General features: G+C 41.0%; 1 protein-coding gene across 1 annotated transcript in view; it reads left to right on the top strand.

Annotated features, from left to right (window-relative positions):
• Nucleotides 1-1,158: 1,158 nt before the first annotated feature.
• The window catches only part of LOC145416057 (hemicentin-1-like), a 26,351-nt gene continuing 1,391 nt past the window's right edge, over nt 1,159-26,118 (top strand). The window contains exons 1-3 of the mRNA XM_080285155.1: nt 1,159-1,246; nt 7,968-8,128; nt 17,170-17,380. Of these exons, the coding sequence (XP_080141281.1) occupies nt 1,159-1,246; nt 7,968-8,128; nt 17,170-17,380 (460 nt within the window). The remainder of the gene's footprint in view (nt 1,247-7,967; nt 8,129-17,169; nt 17,381-26,118) is intronic.

Raw genomic sequence — 26,118 nt, 5'->3', positions numbered from 1 at the left:
ACTGGTGTATTGGTATTGATATTAGCGGGGGTATTTTTACGAAATGTCAGCAGGTCTTCCGGTAGATTGGTAAAGTCTGCTTAACATGAAATTCAAATCCTTAAACTGTTCCCTGCCCCAGTGGGGATTTGAACTTGAAAGTCAAGGTCACTGGGCAAAGTCAAATATCAGGCAGTTCGGTTAGTTGGTGGGGGAGGGTGTTGCCTTCTGAGTACTGCATCTATTTTTGAAAACTTCTATTTAAATGTATTTTTTTTTTAGTTATTTCTCCTCGGAAAATTTATAGTTTCTATTCTATTTCTTTTGTTTGTGGTATCTCATTTCCTTCTACTAAGCCTTCCGTGTGAGGATTATTTTCTGTTCTTGCGTTTTTAAACATCGTCTTCTAAATTCTGGGTTCCCTTCTATTTTGTTCTTAATGATGCTGGTGCCATTTAATTTCCATTTACCCATATGGGTAATTGATATGTAGATGGGTGGTGCCCACATAACTGACTAGATTAGCATTCGTCTTGGCACTGGAATAATCACGGACTTTTATCTGAACTTCTCATCATGCATATTATGCTGCCATATTCTCTTTTATGCTATTTGAATATTTTTTGTAATGACATGCCATGCCTCAGTATCATATAGGAAGATAATATGCATAATGTGCAAAATATATCTGACAAAAAGCAATACAAAACCTCATATGCCACGAAAGGTATAGTCCCGAGTGGTCCTGCTTTCAGTCGCACACAGGGGTCATTTAGTCATAAAGTGCTACATAATTCGATAAAAAAAAATAATCTACCATCTGTCTGTTGCAGACGCCTTAATCCATAAAGGCTGGCCACAAGTAAATCACCTCATGTCACTCTGTCCTCCACCAACAGGCTACCTTATCTAAAAATTTCACCCCCTACAATAATCGTTCTATCTCATCCTTGGTCTCACCCTCCTCTTACCCCTTCCACCTCATTCACATACACTTCATAGTCAATCTCTCGTTCTCCATCATCTCTGCAAGGCCTTAAACCATCACATGAAAGTGCTATAAGTACTTTTTAAGAATGTGTTCCAAGTTCCTCCCTTTCCACTCTTTCTTGTTTATTCATGTACCGGTATCTATTATGTGATATCCTGTATTCATTTATTCTTTCATCTTCAGCAGATATGGCCTTCCAGTCCTGCCAATCAACACTGATGGTCTCATTTGCGGTGCTATTGTTCGTCCTCACAGCTCCTGCCACAACCATGGACGGTATGTAAGTAACGACGAAATAAATGCATAAGGCAATACAACAACAAAAACAACCAACAAAAAGTTACCACACCACAGGCAGTACGCAAATGGAAAACATCATCATCACTCAGCGTCTTTTAGCCATGTTCAGCGGGATAAGGTATGATCAAGAAAGTATGGAAGGAGAATGAATATGATAGTGGGAGATCTAATCAACAGCATATTCTGGGAAATGAGTCATCTGCCCATTCGCTCACGATTCAGGAGTCCAAAATCCATGGTTCCAACCCACAGGCACCCTCTTTGCATGTAGTTTCATAATTACCCTCAGGACAGAGTCATTCCCACTGCTAAAACGACCCTGTCTATCTCTGACTAGTCATTCTCATATACTCTTCATCTACTCTATGATACTTCTTCAGTAAAAAGCACTCAGACCATTTCGTATCTTTCTAACATTCTTCCATGCATCGGTCTTGTCATCTAATAGTGACTGTCAATGCTGCTTTATCTCTGGCAACCTCTCTAGTCAGTCCCATATCCTTAACATCAAACCCTATGACCTCATCTCAGGCCTTTTTCGATATGTCTCTCGCAATCCTACCCCTGACGTTCACACTTTCACTTTCCACACTCAACTGTCATTCTCCATTCAGTTCGGTCTTCTCACTAGAGGCCACCGAGAGCATCCTAACCTAACCTAACCTAGCCTTGCTTTTACAGTGGCTCTCGATGCGCCACAAAGTGGCTCTTGGTGGTTCTCAGGGGTCGGTCTAACCGAGGGCCACTGAGAACCACTAAACTTGACCTAACCTAATTTTGCTCTTCCAGTGGCCCTCAGTGAAAAGACTCACTTTTCATCCTCCCCACATGTCCAAAGCATCTCAATCTACCCCTCTTCATTATAACAGCAATACAATCAAATCCCATCCTTCCTCTTAACACTTCATTCTTAAATCTAGTGAGCCAGGCCTGATATTCAAGGATGTACAACACATCCACCAAATCAATGTCATTTGTGTACGTTTGGGTCGACGAATATCCGCTTCCTTTGCTGTCCAGGTCTCACTACCATACAGCATTACGCTGCTATAGCCCTGGCGTACAACTCTGAGTTTGTCATTGTCGTGCGTCCGATTTCGTGTGTAATATGATAAGCCTGTAATTTATGTAAAATATGTTCGTGTATAATAATACTCATGTGTAATATATTGGTGTGTAATAATATGATTCATGTATAATATGATATGAATTCGGATGCACTGTTGACAGGTAGGACGCCAGGGTACGATAATGAAAATCTCGGAGTCAAGCGCCGTGACATTAACACACGTCACAAAGATTCCTTAGCACTTGAGGGAGAGGTAGCTCCCTGAACCTCCTCTAACCACTCCATACTTTAGCCACAAAGCTAGCTCCAGCACCACCTCCAGCATATAACATGTTCCCCAAACAAAACTCTTGTACAAACTCAAAGAGACCAACAAAATCAATCCTTTCGTGCCTGACAATCTCTACATGCTCTCCCCGACACACCACACACACGAAATCTACATTATCTGACAGTCTGCCTCTAATACCACTCCATCTCTTATTCACCCACTTATCACAAATACTGCACAAGATGGAGTTACTTTCCACATCTAAGTGGCAAACTGCACGTGACCACTCTCTCTGCTTTGATAGTACCACCACCACCCTTTGATATCATCACTGTTATTTTATCTGAATTTACTCTCAAACCCTTACGTCCCATTTCGTCTCTCTACTTCCAAATCTTTCCTCTGCCTCCCTTTCATTCTCTGCAGTCAAAACTAGTCATCAGCATACAACAATTTCCATGACAGTGAATTTCTGAAGTCACGTGAGGGAGCTTCAAGCACCATGACAAACAATAAAGGACTCAAGACTGATCCATGATGCACTCCAACATTCACCTATGTTTTTTCACAAAGGCAATCACAGCCATCTTCCACTTTTTTTTCACACTGTAGCACCAATCAAATGGGTCAGCACTTCCGTGGAGGACGGAAAGCCGGTGACAAGGAGAGCTGGAGCTCCTGTTTAAAAGTCCTCAAGACTAGCCTCTGGCCATCCCTCTTTACTGAACATTTTCAATGTCTCAGTAACAAGGGAGTAAGCCAGCGTATTCTCCTATACCTTTTCATTTAACTTTCAACAAGAAACTATATTTGAATTATAACACCACACTTCCTGTTCCAAAATTTGCAAAAATGGCATCTCGACACCCAACTGATGAGTACTTGTGGGGGAGGAGGGATGCCATAAATGCCCCCACCATCAGCCCCTCTTCCAGTGATGAGCAAGTGAGATCAACGAAACCATTGTGTGGCTCAAGCTTTAATAATTTCTGCACCATTTATGGCCCTCCCCTAATTTTGCTGTTGTAGACCACCTCTCTCCCGTTAAATCACACCTCTTCCTCACATAAGCTCAGCAGTCAGAGGTTACATTTTGTATAATCACGTTAAGCCAAGGACCGTTGCTGTGTGTATGTATGCAGCAACGTATCTACCTGAAAACTTGTCCCTGAACTTGAATTCTTCAAGTTCTCTAGATTCGACTTTGGCTATCCTGCCATTCTTCTTGACTAAAATATGTTTGTCCTGTGTACTTTTCCATTAATTCTGCTGACTATGAAAAATCCTCTTTGACTATCTTGCTTCTGAGAGAGAAATATGATTCTTAATAATTTTTCTCCTTCTCATAAAACCATTTTCAGGGTGATGTATCATCACCACTATCACCTTCGCTTCACTCTTCTACTCACTGATCCAGCTGTGTCGAAGTCAACGCATTTCTTCGATCCCTATTTGATCTAAGAGTGCTTTTTAACCACCCTGCACACAACTTGACTGTCTTTGAAAGAGTGTCAACATACTTGACTCTGCTTCGGTACCATTACTTCTGCTTCGTTAGTAATCTCCCTCTTCTGTTGGGCTCATCCGATCACATTTTTATAATCATCAATTTGTCCATTTGCTCCAGGAAGTGCTCAGAACCTTCTAAGATGTAGCAGCATGAGGCACTTTGGAGCTGCCGATTGGAACACCTTCAGACGGTATTTCTTTGAATTTCCCGCTTGAATGATTACTTCGCCTTCATGGCCGCAAGTCATCTCAGTGTTCCTTCCACATTATGGAGATCTTTATCTCTGCATATGGAAGCATACATTCCTTTTTCTCATCATTGGACTAATGCACTGAAATCATGCTTGTTCTTATGCTGTCAGCAACAAGGAGGATGCCTACAAAAGGTACCAGTGCCAACATACCACTTAATCACACATCTTTTATGTTTCTGCCGGAATCATTGCAAGTCTTTTCTTCAAACTGATAAGAAGAATATAAGTTGTTCTAAGCTGTCTGAATTGTTTGACTTCCTCTTTTCCTGTCTGATGGCTCTGTCACTGTTAATTCTACTGGAAAGACAGAACTCTTTGCTCATACTTTCTCCAGTTCCACCTTGAATGACTCTGGTGCCATGTCTCCATCTCTTCTCCCCTCTGACTTCCTCATGACTGATATTAAAATTTCTTTGGTTGATATACCTTCTGCCCTCACAGGCTTCAGAACTAACAAGGCATGTTGGTCTGATGGGGTACCTCCTGTTGTTCTTAACAACTGTGCCTCTGTGATTAAACCCTGCCTAGATAAAATCTTTCACTGCTTCACTGACGAGCAGTCAGCCATAATTTATAAGTCATGTGCGCTCTCAGCTAGAATATTGCTGACCCTTGTGGAATGGATGTGGAGAGGTTGCACTAATACAACTAGATGAAATTCAGAACAAACCTGTTGGAATTATCAATAACCCTGCTATTATAAATAAACTACCTCCCCCACAAGTAAGAAGGAATGTTGCCTCCTTTGTATTATTTTATAGATACTCTTATGGCAAATGCTCAGACGACGTTGCGTCCATTTTGCCACCTCCCCATGCCTTCACTTGTGCTACACGGGCATCTGGTAGCGCTCATGACTGGACTGTCACACTGTCTTATTTGCAGAATTTCTGCCTATCAGAATTCTTTTATTCCCTGAACTGCATCTCTCTGGAACTCGCTTCCCCGGAGTAGTTTCCCCCCAAACGTCAACCTACAGCTGTTCAAGTCCAACTGTTACAGATTTCTTTATGAATGGAGGATGCCAATAATCTGGTGTTTGGATTATTATTTTTTTATTGAACTGTTTTTCCTTCCTCTGTTCTTTTCCAAAGAACGATAGTTCCTAGTCGTTTAACTGTCGCCTAGTTACCTTAACTTCATGCATTTCTAAATATTTTAAAATATATTCTTAAAAATATTAAAACACTTTTCTTATTAAAACCTTTCCAATTGTCAGTATGGGACCAAGGATGCTCCAGGCTATCTAACCCTCCTTTCAGACTTCGTTATCCTCATTTTGGGACTTCGGCGAAAAGTTCCATCTGTGCCTTGATCTCTAGCCTCCTTTCTGGTCGATCTATAGTTGCTGTAGACAGTCACCGATCTTCTCCTTGTGCTATGAATAGTAGAATTCCTCAGGGTTTTGCCCTTTCACCAACTCCTTTCTATTCATCAATGACTTCTAAGCTGTACATCTAACCCTACCCACTCATACACTGAACACTCCACTCTTCACTTTTCCTTTTGCTTCTCACAGCATCCATCTCAGCAGTTACTTCAACAAACTCAGAATGAGGCTATGAGACACCTAATTGGAGACTTGGCTCATGTCTATGATTGGGGTAAAAGTAACCTTGTTGTTTTATTGCATCAATAAGTCAGTTCCTACATCTTTCAACTCATCAAAATCTTCCATAACAATATCCTTTAACATTTAACATTATCCAACTCAGTTGTGCAACATTTCTGAGCATACTTGGGATTTCATTCTCTTGGAATTTATCTTGGAAGCATCATATGACCTTGCTTGCAAAATCAGATTCCAAGAGATTAGGTGTGCGAAGCTAACTCTGTGTCTTCTTTAACCATGGACGGCTTTTGACTTTATACAGAGGTTTTATTCGCCCCTGCATAGAGTACAACTATCTTGTGTGTTGGGGGTGGATGGGTCCCAACATACAGCTCTTCCGAACAAGGTGGAGCCAAAGGCTTTTCTTCTTAATAACATTCCTCCTCTTACAGACTCCTTTCAACCTCTCTTTGCCGCGCCTTGCACCTTTATCTCTTTTCTATCGCTACTTTGCTGATCATCGTTCTTCTGAACTGTCTCTGCGCACAGCACCCTTCCAGTAACAAACTCTAACTTTTTTTTTGTCCAACTCTCGAATGTAAGAGTTGACCGATACTCCTAAGTCCTTCATGTATGCAGCAGGTCAACTCTGGAAGTGTCTTCCTCTGCCCGTATTTCCTTCTGCCTATGAACTCCAATTTTTAAATGCAATATATCCAGCCATCTCGAAAATGAGTGGATATTGAACTTAGCTCTGTTATTATATTTTTTCTTGGACGACATAATCTTGCGGGCTTCTGCCCTTTGGTTCCCCCCTTTCTTGTTTTTTTAAGAAATCCATTCTTCTAAGTTTATATATATATATATATATATATATATATATATATATATATATATATATATATATATATATATATATATATATATATATGTGTGTGTGTGTGTGTGTGTGTGTGTGTGTGTGTGTGTGTGTATGTTTCCTGTTTCCAGCAAATACTTCATTCCATTCGTCACGGCACTCAGTCATCTCTACATACAGGTCATGAATACCTGATGCTATCTCATTCTTTTTACCGCATCACAGGATTCTTTACTTGTGTCAGCTTCAAATCATGTGCCAGTAAATACAATAAAACGAAAACTTTAAGCAAAATAGAGGCCGTTTCTAACAGCAATGGTACGTCAACGTCTGGTTTTATGATGGCCTTGGCCACGCATGTGTAAGTATGGTATACTGTATGCACTATCATTTTCCTAAACATCCAACACCCACGACAATCATAAAAATGCACAAATCTGCCATTGATCACTCGTCTTAGTGTTACACTCTTCTCCCTAGTTTCTCCACAGATAAAACTACAGAAGTGAAAATGAACACAGTTTGTCTTTCACCCATTCTCTCTACTCCCCCTTCCCCTGTAAAAAAAAAAAAAAAAAATCAACTTCCTTCATGTCAGGTTTCCTCTTCCCTTCCCATGCTTCCTCTAACAACATAATATCACACTCTGTCTCTAGTCTGTCAGAAAACACAGCACAGCAGGAAATAGTGAAGGAAACAGTGCCTTATCAGTATTGCCTGCTTCTTCATTAACATCAGTAAGTTTTATCAACGTCCACCCTCGATCCTTTATCAATTTACTACTCCCTTTGCAACACCCAAGTGTTACAAGTTGACTGAGACGTCACCAAAACACATGAGCTACAGCTGGATGAATTTCTAGTTGAACAGTATTTCCGAACTACCCGCAAGTTGTCATAGTTGCAATCCCAGGCCCATCTGAAGTGTGAACCAAGTGAACTGCAGGTTTTAGTCGCCACCCTTTTGAAGTCCATCCTCCTCCTCTCTGGGGATAGGGAGATAGATTACCTCGTATTTCTTACGAACATGAGTTAGGCAAAATTAGCACAAAACAGACATCTGTCTCTGAGTTTTCGTGTGTGTAATGTTTTTCTCCCAACCTTCCCACACTTTAGAAAAAAGGGTCTTCTTCATCACGTACTAATTTCTTCTTTTTTTTTTCCCCTTTTCTCCTCTGTCACAGACAGGTCAGTATGGAAGGACATACTGAAGGAAGCCCCACCCATCCAGTACTCCACCCTGAGCGGCCCCTCCTTCACCAACACCACAGAGACCACGGTCACGGTTGTGTCTGGTACCACCGCCATGCTGCCGTGTGGTATTAGGAACCTGCATAACTACACCGTGAGTTGACACACGTTAATTGGCCACCAGTTAAAAATATTGGGAAATGGATCAGAGTGATTGAAACACTATGGCTGGCTTTAACAGACTTGAAGATATGCAAACAGAGAGATAGAGAGACTAGCAGACAGATATCACATAGACCAAAATAGCTAGACAGGCATAGAAAGAGTGCGTGTGAGTGTACATGTGTGTGTGTATTTACCTATTTGTATTTACCTATTTGTAGTATACAGGAATTGAGCAATGCTCGTGTTGTCCTGTCTCCAAATCCACATTTATCAAGTCTACTTTTACACACATAAATGTTTTTCTCATGCACCACCTCTTTGTCTAAGTCATTCCAAATATTTATGTATTATCTAATATACCTAATTGTGATATACACGGAATATGCTATGCTCGTTGGTTTCCGTCGCTGTTTCTCAATAAGTCAAATTTAGCTTTAAACTCGTTTAAGTTTTTAGACTGGACAATCTCTTTGTCCAGGCTATTCCATAAGTCTATACTTCTGTAAGGTCTTAGTATTTCTTGATATCCTTCAAGCAGCTTGACTTTTTCAATTTCATTCCGTGTCCTCTTGTTGCTCTCTTATCCCATACAAACAGATCTTCTTTGTCAATTTTATCTCCTCCCACCATGATCCTGAACACTGCAATCATGTTTTCCTCAAAGGAAGGCAAATCCAGCTTTTCCAGCTTCTCTCTGTATGACAGGTCTGCCAGACTGGGGACCATCTTGGTTGCTGTTCTTTGTATTCTCTCAGTCTTGTTTATATCTTTCTTTTTGTGTGGGGACCACACTACCGCTGCATATTCTAACCCGGGGCGGATCATGGCCACTATCAATTTTTTCATCATCTCCTCATCCATATAATGACATGCTACTCTTATATTAGTCAAGAGTTTATAAGTCTCTCCAACTATCTTGTTAATGTGCTTTTCTGGTGACAAACTATCTTGGACCAGCACTCCCAAATCTTTCTCTTCTCTCATTTTTGTGATTAATTCATTACCCAACAAATAATTCAGTGATAGCCTCGTGGTACTTTAACCCATTTCCAATATTTTACATTTCTTTACATTAAATTTCATTTCCCACGTCCGGCTCCAATCGTGTATCCTATCCATATCCTCCTGCAGCATTTTACAATCCTCCTCAACCTCTACCTTCCTCAAGATCTTTACATCATCAGCAACAGACTTGCATAACTGTTCACTCCATCTACCATATCATTTACGTAAATCAGGAACATTACTGGGGCCAACACCGAGCCTTGAGGGACTCCACTTGTTACTTCCCTCCATCCAGACATCCTATCCTTTATTACTGTCCTCATTTGTCTGTCTCTCAAAAAGTCTCTCATCCATTCCAGAAGTTTCCCCTTCAGTCCTCCTATATATTCTAGTTTCCACATTAGTCTCTTATGAGGTACCTTGTCAAAGGCCTTCTCTAAGTCTAAGTACACACAATCCACCCAACCATCTCTCTCCTGTACCATGTCAATCGCTCTTGAGTAAAAGCTCAACAAGTTAGAAACACATGACCTTCCACTTCTGAATCCAAACTGACATTCAGCCAAAATATTCATCTCTTCTAGATATTTTATCCATCTGTCTTTCAGGATTCTCTCTCACAATTTTGCGACCATGCTGGTTAGAGACACTGGTCTATAATTCAGGGGTTCTTCCCTGTTTCCTCCCTTATAAATTGGTACCACATTTGCCCTCTTCCATTCTTGTGGCACTTTCCCCTCTTCCAGAGAACACACGATTAAACTGTGAATTTTATCAGCCAGTTGTTTTCTGCATTCTTTCAGTACCCAATTAGAAATTCCATCAGGTCCTGGGGTTTTCCTTACATCTTGAGTTTCCAGTAATTTATACACTTCCTGTACCTCCACTTTTATATCTTTTATCACCGGTACATTTCTAATCACTCCCTCCCCTTCCACAAACTCTTTTTCATTAGTGAAAACCGATTGGAAACATTTGTTCATTATTTCAGTTTGCATTGCTGCATCTTTATAGACCTCTCCTTTTACTTTCAGTTTGGTAATTCCTTCCTTTTGTTTCAGTTTGCCATTAACAAATCTATAAAACAGTTTGGGTTCATCCTTGCATTTGTCTATTATAGGCTACCTTTTTCAAAATTCCTTTCTTCTTCTCTACGTATTCTTATGTATTCATTTCTAATTCTTTTATATTCTTCCTTTGTTCTATTGTTACCTCTCCTTCTCCAATTGTTCCACGCCTTATCTCTCTCTTTTTTTGCTATCATACACCTTCTATTAAACCACTCCTTTTTCCTGTTTTCTTTCCCTCTTACTCTTGGTACAAATTTTTCCACTCCCAAATTATAGAGGTCTAGAAAGATATCCCACTTTCTCTATATCTCTCTTGTTTCTCTGAATTTTCTCCAATCCGCATTTTCAAAAAAGTTTCTCAATCCTGTAAAATTTGCTTTCCCAAAGTTGTATCTTCCCTGTCCATGAAACTCGTCTCTTGGCTCGACGTTCCCTATTATCATCTGGAACTCAGTGATCACATGATCACTTTTTCCTAAAGGACAGAGATATTTCAATGATTCTATTACATTGGGATCTTTGGTAAAAAGTAAATCTAACCTTGCTGGTGTGTCCTCACCTCGAAACCGTGTCTCTTCTTTGACCCATTGCGTCATCACGTTATTCATTATTATATTTAATAACATAGTGTCCCACGAATCCTCGCCGCCTCCCGAGTACCATTCCTCCCAGTTCACCTCTTTACAGTTAAAGTCACCCACCAAAATTATATTATTGGTTTTCTCAATTATTTTTTGTAAATAGCTAGCCATATCTGACAACATCTCCTGGTATTCGTCATCCTTCCATGCTCTCGTCTTAGTGTGTGTGTGTGTGTGTGTGTGTGTGTGTGTGTGTGTGTGTGTGTGTGTGTGTGTGTGTGTGTGTGTGTGTGTGTGTTAACTATGGCTACAATCTCAGAGAAATTTAGAATCTTAATAACTTACACAGTGAATTACATTTTTACCTTTAAGAGGATCACATGCAGTGGTAAACTACGAGAAATGTGCTAAATTTATTTGGAAAGCGGTAGGTATTTGTGGAACTGTTAGAGAACCTTTGAGTACGAGGAGGTTCTCCCTAAGCTGAATATTTTGATCCTGTGGTATTGCTACTGAAGTAGAAAGCAGAATTACTAAAGAGTCGTGTTAAAATTGTATCTTCTCATTGAACTGGGTGACATGTTGCAGCAACAGCAGCATCATGTTCATATGAAATTGGAACCCGGTGGACTGCAGGTTGAAGCTGCCCTCATCCTGCAGTCCAGTCGATTGGGAGTGAGTTGAGGGGTTTGTAAAACCAGGCAGTGTAGCCTCCCAGTTATGTCGGTGGTGCGGCGTGAAGGAGTCCCTCTCCAACACCGTGACGTCTTGTAAAACTTATTTTGATGTCTCAAGACGAATTATTCAAAATAAAAGAGCCGAAAGATGTAAATTACTTAAATACCGGTAGTTCGGTTCTATCCAACGCAACCATTTTGAAATATTTTCAGACTTCACTTCATCCAGTTTTGATTACTCATTATATAAACTAAATTGTCAAAATATTACCAAATATATTTGTGTAGTTTATTGCTCCCCCAATGCTTCTTCGGAACCCAGTGTATTTGATTCCATATCCACACAGTTGAGTAACCTTAACCTTGCCCTTAGCACCGAAATAACCATTTTGGGTGATTTTAACATACATAATGTTGAATGGTTATTGCATTCTGCCAGGACTGACGACGCTGGTCTAGAGTGCGAGCTGTTTGCAGAATCATTTAATCTCACCCAGCTGGTAAAGCAACTAACCAGAATACCTGATAATCCTGACCATAATGCCCATCTCTTGGATATATTCTTGACAAATAATCCAGATCAATACAGGATAGAGGTACTGTCACCACTTGGATCCTCTGATCACAATCTCATCAAAGCCTCATTAGTTAAGTAACCCCCTAACACCTCCCCGTTCTGATCCTGTCAGGGTGACCTGATGGCACTTTGATAGGGCAAACTGGAATGGATTTAGAAATTATCTTGCTGACATTCCATGGCAGTCTTTCTTCTCTAGTGATCCCAATTCTACCCAGTCCCACATCTGCGACTTAATACTAGCTGGTATTGATTTATTCATACCAAGTCAACAGTTCACTAAAAGACCGAACTCTCCAAAGTGGTTTGATGGCAACTGTGCCAGAGCAACAGCCCAAAAGTCATTAGCCTATAACTCTTACTTAAAATCAAAAACATCTGAATCACTCTCTCAATTTAAAATTGCTAGAAATCATGCAAAAGCTGTATTAAATCTAGCTAAATCAAACTTTCTTCAAAAGCAAGTATCAGAACTACTTAACAACCCTAATGACAATAGAATATTCTGTTCAACTCTTATTTCTTTCAATAATAACTTTAACAAGTCATCTTCCCTTCCCCCACTAAAATCTTCAGATGGCAACATTACAAGTGACCCGTGTGGGAAAACAGATATTTTTTCCAGTACATTTGCCAGAAACTCTACCATAGACGATACCAGCCAGAATGTCCCAGTACTAGAACTTGACTCCCCCGAAATTGCCCCACTTAAAATACAGACAAGATACGTAAAATTTACCTACCAACAAAGCTCCAGGCCCAGATGGAATTCCGCCAATTGTTTTAAAAAAGTGTTCCCCTGAACTTGCCTCTGTTCTTGCTAAATTATTCAGATTATGCATACGTACTTCTTTATTCCCAAATTCATGGAAAGAAGCCAATATCCACCCAATTCCGAAGAAAGGAAGCTCCTCTGACCCCTCTGATTACAGATCAATTGCTGTCACATCTTCTCTTGGTAAGGTATTTGAAACTTTAATTAATAAGCACATTGTTAAAAATCTTGGATCCAACAACTTAATTAGTGATAGACAATATGGTTTTCGCCACGAAAGATCCACCATTGACATACTCAATTTCCTAACTCATACCATCCATCCATCAATTGATCTACATGGAGAAACTCATGCAGTAGCTCTTGATATTTCTAAAGCTTTCAACAGAGTATGGCACCGTTCCCTGCTGTCCAAACTCCCTTGCTATGGACTAACGTCTTTCGTTCCTTTGATTACTTCATATCTTAGTGACAGGAAAATAAGAGTAAAAGTAGATGATGTACATTCCAATTTCCACTCAATGCCGGCGTGCCGCAGGGGTCAGTTCTGGCGCCAACCCTATTCCTGGTTCATATTAATGATCTCTTATCTGTCACCCCAAATCCCATTCACTCATATGCAGATGACTCAGCACTACATAGTTTATTCACACTCAGACACCCATATACAAAGTCTAATATCTCCACCTCTCAACTCAGTACAGCTATCTCCATAAATCAAGACCTCTCTTCAATCAGTGAATGGAGACAAAACAACCTAGTCTCTCTTAATGCTAGTAAAACTAAATATATACAATTTACTAATAGACAGATATTGCCAGATTCGTACATTACCTTCAGTGCCACTAATATTCCCGTCTCCAAAAGTATTGAAATTCTTGGCATCTCACTTAACAATGCCCTCAGCTGGACCTCTCATGTTAGGTCACTTGCTAAAACCGCCTCAAAGAAACTTGGATTATTGTACAGAGTCCGTAACTTCATCGCTGATGAGCAGTTGGCTATAATTTATAAGAGTCATGTGCGCTTTCAGCTTGAATATTGCTCACCCTTGTGGAATGGATGTGGAGAGGTTGCAACTAGATAAAATTCAGAACAAAGGTGTTAGAATTATTAACAACCCTGTCATTACAAATAAACTACCTCCCTTGCAAGTAAGAAGGAATGTTGCCTCCCTTGCATTACTTTAGAGATTTTTTTTGGCAAATGCTCAGATGAAGTTGCGTCCATGGCGCCACCTCTCCATGCCTTCCCTCGTGCTACACGGGCATCTGGTAGCGCTCATGTCTGGAATGTCACTTAGCCATATTGCAGAACTTCTGCCTATCAGAATTCTTTCATTCCCCGAACTGCATCTCTCTGGAACTAGCTTCCCCAGAGTTGTTTCCCTCCAAATTTCAACCCACAGCTGTTCAAGTCTAACTGTTACAGATATTTTATGAACAGAGGACACCAGTAATCTGGTGTATGGATTATTTTTTTTTATTCATTTGTTTTTCCTTCCTCCGTTGTTATTTTAAAAAAATATATAAATTACATTGCAAGGACACAGGCAAACTATATCTTAAACAAGTTATGTATACTTTTGAAATGGATTGTTTCCTGGTTTCGAAATGAAAGTTGGCAAATGGCAGTTGATAAGTAAGCAGGTGTATAGTAGGCCAATCCATTATCATAATTATATTACACTCCCATCACTTCACCTCCACAGATCCTTTGGGAAACTGAAAAAAAAATCAATTAGCATGTTCGAGAAGAGTCTGTAGAGTTGTCACTGCAGTAAATGGGTTAATGGTGATTGTTTCTAGGTCTTTCTGCATTAGAGTTCTCTACCACACTCCAGTCCGATATGTATTTATCATAGTATTCTTGAAATATTTACATGATTTTATGCAACATCTTAGGAAATATATTTGAGATGGAAAGGTTATATTCATCATCAATAAATCCTTCAATCTTTAATCCAAATACATTAAAGAGCGTCATCAAAATTCATGAAGACAATCTTGAAGAGGTTGAGTAGAACAGTTACCTGAGGCAAACACTAAAACTAACGAAAGATCATTAAAACGGAAAAAAGAAATGCATTACAACTGAATGGAAAGTTTCTGGCAAACATTGAGGCATCATGGAAAGTAGAATGCCTGGGTGTATGAAAAGAAAAGTATATGACGAATGCATAATCCCAGCTATGACGTACGGTTGTGAGACCTGGAAACTAACAATATCGATGGTAAACAAACTAATCCGTTCTCAAAGAGCAATGGAAACATCAGTGTTGAGAATATCTTTGAGACGGAAAGAGATCAACTTGGGTGAGAGAGCAGACTAAAGCCAAAGACATTATAAAGGTTATAAAGGAACAGAAATGGAGATGGGCAGGTCATGTAGCAAGAATAAGAGATAACCGATGGAGCAAGAGGCTGTCTGAATGGACTTCAAGAGATTGCAAGCGTAGCTGAAAAATGCCAGACAGGAAGTGGAGAGATGAGATGAAAAATGTTGCAGGCTAAACCTTGCAGAGACTGACTCAGTTAAGGAATTCGTGGAGAAAACTGGGAAGGCCTCTGTTCACCAGTGGACTTGCAATGGATGAAGATGATGATGATGATGATGTTGGTGATGATGATGATGATGATGATATCTTACTCATCTAAATCTAAAGACTGAGGATTAAAAAAAAGGTCAATGAATAGCTGAAATTGAGTAGAAATGACACACTTGGACTGAAGAGATTACTGTAAGTGTTCTTCATTAACATTTTAAATCTGACTGACGTCGTTTGTTCATCTTATCCTCTCTGCACCACATGATCTTATTTAACGTACGACAGTCCTGTTGAGCTGGCCGGGTGTATTATTACTTCATCTAACTCCTCCAGTTCGAAAAGTCTTCTAAAGCTGAATCAGAATTTTCACGAGGGCACAGGAATGAAACCAAAATGACATCTCAGAGCTCTGTAGGTTAGCAATGCTCTGTAACTCGTTCTCTCTCAGTTAAAACATACAGCAGCAACTCATTTATGTATAACAGGAATTATTAAGACGAAACAAATCTCAAGAATTAAAAACTACAGTTCCTTCAGCATCTTCATCAACCTAACCAAATTAACCCTTATAAAATTAGAAGTGGGAAAGATTCAACAACACACACACACACACACACACACACACACACACACACACACACACACACACACACACACACACACACACACACACACACATCAACATACGCAGCATAGTGATTCACTCATCCTTTCACTTGACATTTAAGTCTCAACTCCAGGACGATGACCTCCCCCCCCCGTCTCTCTCTCTCTCTCTCTCTCTCTCTCTCTCTCTCTCTCTATATATATATATATATATATATATATATATATATATATCGAGTACAATCAACACTCACTCTCCTGTACGGATGCCATCAGATGTCATCAGTGGGCAGGCGTGGTATTAGACTCGAGACTATTGAATTAATAACCTGAGTCTTGGAAGGCTAAGCACTGGACCACCAATAATTCTCCTTAACATACAGGTGTTGTGGTGCCACGGTAAGTATAACTGAGTCCTGACCGCCAGACCCACAATACAAATTCTAAAGACTACTGTACGTTCATGCCAACCATGTGTGAAAAGTGCTTCATCTGATCACCATTAACCATTCCTTCATACAGGTGTCATGGGTACAATAATAATTGACCCCTGGAGGTGGTGGTCCAGTGGTGTAAGATGTCCTCTGTTGTCTGAAATGACCTATGTTCAATCTCAATCTGGGACGCGGTGCAATTTAATGAAATGAATTCTAAAATAGAATTTACTGACCCATCGATGTCGTAAAATTATTCCCGCTAATATCAGTATACCAGTCCAGAACGAAACAGTTCTAGCATGTATTCAGTATGGACAGTGGGTATTAACGCCGAAATGGTAACATGTAAAAGTGTGTTGTATGTCGAAGATTGCTGGACTAAATGGAACGGACTGCCAAGCCTTAAAAAAATCACCTACACCTCAGACACAAGGTTGGAGTCAGCTAAGAATGCCAAGCGCTTCACCACCATTACCCTTTCTTCCATGCAAGTGTCATGGGTGCGGGGGCGGGCCATTCGCCTCCTAACCACCAAGTCTGTCACCTACATACACTCCAGACACAAGGTTAGAGCCAGCCAAGAACGCTAAGCAACTTACAACTATTTACTTTCTTTCATACAGGTGTCGTGGGTGGGTGCGGGGGCAGGACATTTGCATCCAAACCACAAAGTCGGTCACCAACACCTCATATGTCAGGTTCCAGTCAGCCAATAACGCTAAGCACTTCACCACAATTACTTTCCGCCATACAGGTGTCGTGGGTGCGGGGGCGGGACATTCGCCTCCTGACCACCAAGTCCGTCACGTACACCTCAGACGCCAGGTTCGTGTCGGTCAACCCAGCGGGAGGGCAGCAGTGGATTCTGAAGATACACTACGTGAGGAAGACCGACGCGGGCTCCTATCTGTGTCAGGTCTCCACCACCCCGCCCATCACACACACCGTCAACCTCACTGTGCAAGGTGACTAATCCCTGTTCACTTTAAGAAGGCATAAAATGGCCATCTCTCCACTTCGAATCCCAAGTTGAAGCAATAGATTAACAATAGATTATGATCCTAGCCATGAGAAAGTGCAATTGAAGGGATGTAAAGCCACAGTATTGTCTTATCCTGCCACTGAGGCACAGAAAATAAGCTGTAAAATGACAAAAAAATCTCCATCTAGTTAAAGTTAATAAGCTATAACATTTTGAACGAATATCGCAACATCACCCAAGTGGCTTCTGAGCTGAGTACAGTCGTCCGGAGACAGCCAGAATAAAAAAAAAAAAATGGTGGGAGGGGTTGTTATTGAAGCGACAGACTTCAGTTCCTGGTCACTACATTCCAACACAGGTAGTGGTAATGTGTGTCTGCTGTTAGTGAGAAATGGGCCACCGATTTTGTTTCTTTTCCCTTCACTATGAACGTCTGGTGTAAACTTATGGGAATCGTCTGGTGGTACAGACGAAGACAAGAAAAATATTAAAGGAAGGTAATTTGGGTAGTACTTTAAATCGACAACATTCATATGACTCAGCCTAAGGAAGCATTTATCATTTTCATTTAGTCTTACGCCGTATCACTGATCAGTACATTCAGAGAAATGTAAATGTGTGACTCCTGCAGAACCGAGCCTTCAACTCATCCTTACGTACACTGTAATTAGTTTTACTATTTCTAGCTGCTCTAAGGCACCATTGTCTGTTCTTGTGCATTTCAATCTCCCCATCGCTTGGTGTGGGAAATTTTAAATAGGCTCCTCCTCGTGGGCCTTCATTGCCAGATTATTTCGTTTTGCTGGATGCCAAGCCAAGTTGAACTGCAGGGAAATGAATGCGCAGATGAGGCAGCAAGGGCAACAGCTACCCTTGACGCCTCAGTCAAATTTCTTCCCTACAGGGATTACTTCCCTGTGACTAAAGCTGTTGTCCGGACCTCCGGGCAACATGCATGGGATACACTTCCTGTTCCAAGCAAGCTACGGGAGGTGACGTCTTTAGTTAGTCCATGGGGCTACACAGCCATACCCCGTCCTTGGCAAGTTGTCTCGACCTGCCTACGGATCGATCGTACATGCCTGACGCATTGCCATCTCCTGGAGGGAATATTCCCTAGTTATTATGAAAACTGCCCGGTCCCACTGACTGTGTGGCATCTATTATTTGAGTGTGAGGGTCTAGGCCCTAGGGGATGCCCGCCGTTGACATCTCTCCAGGTTTAGAACTGGAGATGGGTCTTACCTCCTATCCTCAGTTCTTGGAGAGGAAGCATGTACACGTATGGCGTTTGCTGAGGAAGAAGGCTCCTTAAGTTAGCGCTTGTTTTTATACATAGGATTAACTTTTGTTTTTCTATGCATAGATCTATGGATTGTCACTGACGTATTATATGAATCTAAATGTCTAATGACTATTTTATTCTGTCATATATTTATTCATATCTATCTATCTGTCTATCTATCTATCTATCTATCTATCTATATGTATATAAATAACTCTTTTTATCTGTCATATGTGTATATATATAAAGCTTTTTGTCATATATATATATATATATATATATATATATATATATATATATATATATATATATATATATATATATATATATATATATATATATATATATATATATATATATATATATATATATATATATATATATATATATATATATATATATATATATATATATATATATATATATATATATATATATATTTTATGTGGGGAAGAAGGAACCAAAGGTAATGAGCCCGCAAAACTGTTCCTTCCAAGAGAAAAACAAAATATATGAGACAGCCAAATTCAAGATCCGATCATTTCGAGATGCCTGGACACACCTCGTTTGAAAGACTGGAGATCATGGGAAACAGGAAACAGACAGAGGGAGACAGTTCCAGAGTTGACCTGTTGCTTAAATGAAGGACTGGGAGTAACGGTTAACTCTTGCATTAGAGAGTTGGACAGAAAAGGGATGAGAGTTTGCTGCTAGACGGGTGCTACGAGCCCGTCGTAGAAGTGGAGGAATGCATGCAGACAGTGTGTGTGTGTGTGTGTGTGTATATATATATATATGTATATATATGTATATATATATATATATATATATATATATATAGATAGATAGATAGATAGATAGATAGATAGATAGATAGATAGATATCCATTCATCCATCCATCCATCATCCAATCCTACATTGCCCCATGAGGAGCGTAAGAGCCTGGGGGTAGGCAGTTGGTCCCGACAATTAAGATGAGAGTGACCAGCCTCACTTATCCCTGAGTGGCATTACATGAGCAATCAACCCCAACCATCCCTTGGATATAAACCTTCACTGGCTCAATCCGATTGGAACGCAATAATTACCCACTAAATCACCAGGCGCAAAAATTTGGTTATATGGTTACTACCCAGCGTAGTAAATGGTATCTTGGTGTACAGGAAACCATTTGGCTTATCACTCAGTGTAGAGTCACCCACAGGCAAAAGGAAGAGGAAAGAATGAAGGAAAGAAAGACATAAGAGGGAGTGTAAAGCCACCCGTAGGCAGAAGAACAAGGAAAGAATGAAGAAAAGAAAGACAGATGAGGATGGAAGGAAAGAAGGACAGAGGAGAGGAAAGGGCAGACACCCGACAGCAGCACTACATCGAGTGAGTGGATATATATATATATATATATATATATCCTTCTACTTTCTCTAAACTCATTTCAAAGCCAAAGGTGGCTGTTGTTTATATATACGCAACAAAGAATCTTGCTTTCATGTTTCTGAACTCGATTCATCTGAATGTTCTACGCTCTGGCTTCGGTTTTCCTGTCATTCTCTTACTAAATATATCTGCGCTGTTAACTTATCCCCTAATTCTACTGACTATCAAAAATTAATCTACTATCATACTTCTACAATGGAAAACATTCTATCCATTTCTCCTTTCTCTGAAATCTCCATTCTAGATGTCAGTGTTCACCACCACCTTTGGCTCTCCTCTCCTTTCACTGATCCACCTGGTGAACAAACCTACATCTTTTCTATCATTAACCCATTGACTGCTCTATACAGCCTGGGCTGTTACGAGTGCGACTGCTCAATACAGCCCTCGCTGCGCAGGTGATTTTCGAATATAGTGCCATGGTGACCAAGGCCGACCTATGCAAGCATATTTGAGCCTTAAAAAGTGAAACCGAAACCGAAACCGAAGAAAACGAAAACCATACTTTCCAATAGGGAATCAGACACTTCGATGTTCATCCATGGCTTTACCAAGGTAAATATTGAGCTAATATTTCGTTACTATTTACTTTGGCATGTGTTCTTTCAATTTCTAAGAAAAAAAATTGGCCTTTGGGAAGTTTCACTTTTACCCCTATGTCTGCGCACCACGGACACCTCCAAAAAACTGCCATGCGCAGTTAACGTATTAATGACCTAGAGCAGCTTGTACAGCATACTACCTATATCCCTGACCTCCTTGGAGAGAGCTCCAACATACTTGACCTCTTCCTTACAACTAATCCTTCCTCTTACAATGTTAATCATTCCTCTCAGTTGGGCTCCTCCGATCACAGCCTTATTACCTTAACCTGTCCTATCACTCCTGTACGGCCTGTGGACCGTGGCACTTTGGAACTGCAGACTGGGAAGTCCTCAGGCAGTACTTCTTTGATTTTCCCTGGAATGATTATTGCTTCTATGGCCAGGAGCCATTTGAGTGTGCCATGAGCATTACGGAGGTTATTCTCTCGGGCATGGAAACATACATTCCTTTCTCATATCCTTTGACGAATGCAAGAAAGCCTTGGTTTAATCACTCTGGTTCTAATGCTGTCCGCAACAAGGAGAGGGCCTAAGAAAATGTACCAGAGCCAACCCACCCCTGAATCTCATCTTTTTTACTTTTCTACCCAGAATCGTGCTAAGTCTGTTCTTCTCTCAGTTAAAAATAATTTCATCCGTACTAAATACTCTCAACTCTCCAACTCGAATTCTTCCCACTCCTTCTGGCACCTTGCCAAACACCTTTCTAACAACTTTACCTCATCATCCTTCCCTCCTCTTTTCTACTCTGATGGTTCTGTAGCTATTTCTTCTAGTGACAAAGCAGATCTCTTCGCTCAAACTTTCTCCTCCAATTCCGCCTTAGATGATTCCGGTGCTGTTCCTTCATCACTTTCCCCCTCTGACTACCTCATGGTTGACATTAAAATTTCTTCAGCTGATGTATTTTCTGCCATCACAGGCCTCAATACATACAAGGCATATGGGCCTGATGAAGTCCCTCCTGTTGTCCTCAAGAACTGTGCTTCTGTGCTTACACCCTGCCTAGGCAAACCCTTTCGCCATTGTCCAGCAACTTGCACCTTTCCTTCTTGCTGGAAGTTTGCTCTCATACAGCCAGTCCCAAAAAAGGGTGACCATTCCCAACCCTCTAACTATCGTCCAATTGCTTTAACATCCTATGTCTCAAAAGTTTTCGAGTCAAATCTTAATAGAAAATTTTTAAATCATCTTTCTTATCACAACCTTCTTTCTCATCTTCAGTATGGGTTCCGTCAGGGATGCTCCACTGGCGATCTTCTCACCTACCTTTCAGACTCCTGGTCATCCTCCTTTCGGGACTTTGGCGAAAGCTTTGCCATTGCATTTGACATCTGAAAGGCTTTCGACCGAGCCTTGCATAAATCTTTAATTTCCAAATTGCCCTCTTACGATTTCTATCCTTCTGTCTGTGCCTTCATCTTCAGCTTCCTTTCTGGTCGTTTTATAGCCGCTGTTGTAGACGGCCATCGTTCTTCTCCTAGATCTATCAACAGTGGTGTTCCTTAGGGCTCCGTCCTATCAGCAACTCTCTTCCTTTTAATCATCAATGACCTTCTAAGCTGTACATCTAACCCTATCCACTCGTACACTGATGACTCCACCCTTCACCTTTCCATTCGGTTCCTGCAACGTCCATCTCAGCAGTTACTTCAACAAACAAGGGATGGGGCTATGGAGCACCTAATGTCTGACTTGGTTCGTATCTCTGACTGGGGTAAAAATAATCTTGTTGTTTCTAATGCATCAAAGACTCAGTTTTTACACCTATCAACCTAACAATATCTTCCACAGGTGTACTCACTAATGTTTAATAATATTAGCTTAATCCTGCATCATCCTTGAACATGCCTGGGGTATCATTCACTCGGGACTCATCTTGAAAAGATCATATTACATCTCTTGTAAAACCTGCTTCCAAGAGATTAGGTGTTCTAAGTAGACTCCGTTCCTTCTTTACATCTGCGCAGTTGTTGATTTTGTACACGGATTTTTTCCGCCCTTGTGTGGAGTACAACTCTAATGTGTGGGAAGGCTCCCCATATACAGCTCTTCTCAAGAGGGTGGAGTCAAAGGCTTTTCGTCTCATTAACTCTTCTCCACTTACTGGCTCCCTTCAGCCTCTGACTTTCGTGGCACTGTCGCATCTTTATCTCTTTTCTATTGCTACTTCAATGGTCTCTGCTCCTCTGAACTGTCTGCTTGCATTCCTCCACCTCTAAGACGGGTGCATAGCACCCGTCTAGCAGCAAACTCTCATCCCTTATCTGTCCAACTCTCTAATGAAAGAGTTAACCGTTACTCCTAGTCCTTCATTTAAGCAACAGGTCATTTCTGGAAAAGTCTCCCTCTGTCTGTATTTCCTGCTGCCTATGATCTCCAGTCTTTCAAACGCAGTGTGTCCAGGCATCTCGAAATGATCGGATCTTGAATTTGGCTCTCTCTTGTTTTTTGTTTTTCTCTTGGATGGAACAGTTTTTGCGGGCTCCTGGTCTTTGGTTCCTTCTTCCCAGCATAAATAGATAAATAGATAGATAGATAGATACATTTCAAAGGCTTTCGATCTAGTTTGGCATAAATCTTGAATTTCCAAACTGAACTCTTTCTGTTTCTATCCTTCTACCTGTGCCTTCATCCATAGCTTCCTTTCTGGTTGCTCTATAGTTGCTGTTTTAGACGGCCACCGTTCTTCTCCTAGAACTATGAACAGTGGTGTTCCACAGTTCTCTCTCCTATCACCAACTCTCTTCCTTTTATTCATCAATGACCTTTAAAGCTGTACATCTAACCCCTTCCACTGTTACACTGATGATTCCACCCTTCACCTTTCCATTCGGTTTCCGCAACGTCCACCTCAGCCGTTAATTCAACAAAGGTTGAGGCTGTGGAACACCTAATGTCTGACTTGGCTCGTATCACTGACTGGGGTTAAAATAATCTATCTATCTATCTATTGCCAGATGCCTCAATCCAGTTTGGGGTGGCCACAAACAAATCGCCTCCAAGTCGTCCTGTCCCCCGCCATTTCACTGCACTGCTCCCAACTCATACCCCCCTCTCTCATATACCTCTCCACCCCATCCCTCCATCTCATCCTCGGCCTCCCCCTCCTTCTTCCCCCCTCCACCTCACTCACATACACTCTCTTCGTCAGTCTTTCACCCTCCATCCTCTCCACATGGCCAAACCACCTCAGTGTGTTCCTCATAACGCTTCCTATCACATCCACATCCACACCACAACGCTCCTTTATATCCTCATTCGTCAGCCTGTCTCTCCACGTGACTCCACAGGCTCCTCTTAAATAACTCATTTCCACTGCTCTCACTCTTGACTTGTGTCCTTCCAACAATGTCCAAGCTTCACGTCCGTACGTTAGAGTTGGTATCACAATACTGTCATGTAGTAACTTTTTCACTTCCATGCTCACTTCCCTGTTTCTTATCACTGCTTTCAAAGAACCAGCAACCTTTCTTCCTTGCTGTACCCTTTCAAGCACTTCATCCTCCAAACCTCCATCCTTACTCATCACACTACCCAAGTACTTAAACGTACTCACATTTTCCAATTCCTCACCATCCACCCTCGCTGTACATTCACTAACTTCACCTCTCTCAAAGACCATCACTTTACTCTTCCCTATATTCACCTTTAGATTCCGTTTCTTACACACTCTCTCAAACTCATCCACCAAGCCTTTCAGCTCCCCTTCGTCTTCACTCAACAACACAGTATCATCTGCAAACAATAGTACAGGGAGTTTCCAAACACTATCCTCTCTCACCAGGGCCACTCCAACATCCACTACCCTACTTTGTACCTCTTTTATTACCCCATCCATGTACAGATTGAACAACCATGGAGACATGACACATCCCTGTTTCAAACCAACTTTCAAAGAGAAAAATTCACTCAGTTCACCATCCACACACACCGCAGCCTTCGCACCGTCGTACATACTCTTCACAGGATTCAAGAACTTCCCATCTACTCCATATATTCTTAACACTTTCCACAATCCTTGTCTATCCACCCTGTCATATGTTTTCTCCAAATCCATGAAAGCCGCATACAACTTCTTTCCCTTCTCCAGAAACTTTTCCACTAAAGATCTAAGAATGAATATCTGATCTACACAACCTCTTCCCTTCCTAAAGCCTCCCTGTTCTTCTCCAACTAATTTCTCTGTTCTTTCTCTAACTCTGTCTATAAGTATCCTACCATACACTTTTCCTATTATACTAAGAAGACAAATGCCCCTATGATTACCACACACTTCTTTTTCCCCTTTTCTTGTTGTTTTTAATGCATCAAAGACTCAGTTCTTACACCTATCAACCCGACATTATGGTCCACAGGAGTACTCACTAATGTTTAATACTATCCAGCTCAATCCTGCGTCATCCTTATACATACCTAGGGTTTCATTCTCTTGGGATTTGTCTTGGAAAGATGGTATTACATCTCATGTATAATCTGTTTCCAGGAGATTATGTGTGCTAAGCCAACTCCGCACCTTCCTTACCCCTACATAGTTGCTGACTTTATACACGGGTTTTCATTCGACCTTGTGTAGAGTACAACTCTCATGTGTTGGGAGGCTCCCCACAAACAGATCTTCTCAACAAGGTGGAGTCAAAGGCTTGTCTCATTAATTCTCCACCTCTTACTGGCTCCCTTCAACCTCTGTCTCTTCGCTGCACTGTTGCATCTTTATCCCTTTTCTGTAGCTACTTCAATGGTCACTGCTCCTCTGAACTGTCTGCTTGTATCCTTCCACCTCTACGACGGGTGTGTAGCACCCGTCTAGCAGCAAACTCTCATCCCTTTTCTGTCCAACTGTCTAATGTAAGAGGTAACCATTACTAATAGTCCTTCATTTATGCAACAGGTCAACTCTGGAACTGTCTCCCTTCGTCTGTATTTCCCACTTCCTATGATCTCCAGTCATTCAAACGCAGTGTGTCCTGGTATGTAAAAATGAATGGATCTTGAATTTGGTTGTCTGTTGTATTGTTTTTTCTCCTTGGGCTATGGCGTTGCCCCTGGACAGAGGACTTTCGATTTGGAGTGTGTAGTACTTTATAACCGGATGCCCTTCCTGTTGTCTACTAATGACCCTTGGATGGACTCAAACCTCCGACCTTTCGGTCAGAGCGCTCTAAACCACTGAGACACGGCTGCTAGAACCACCTAGGTGACAGAAGAACGCTACCTCTCCCGGCACGGCAGCTTACCCGCCCGCGGTGTGAACTCACGACTCTTCGGTCTCAAGACAGGCACTTTACCACTGAGCCTCCATATATATATATATATATATATATATATATATATATATATATATATATATATATATATATATATGTGTGTGTGTGTGTGTGTGTGTGTGTGTGTGT

This window comes from Coenobita brevimanus, chromosome 104 (assembly GCF_032717465.1).
Source record: "Coenobita brevimanus isolate Jiangsu-jjx chromosome 104, ASM3271746v2, whole genome shotgun sequence".
In the NCBI taxonomy this organism is placed as follows: Eukaryota; Metazoa; Arthropoda; class Malacostraca; order Decapoda; family Coenobitidae; genus Coenobita; species Coenobita brevimanus.
This window is presented reverse-complemented; position numbering and strand designations above follow the sequence as displayed.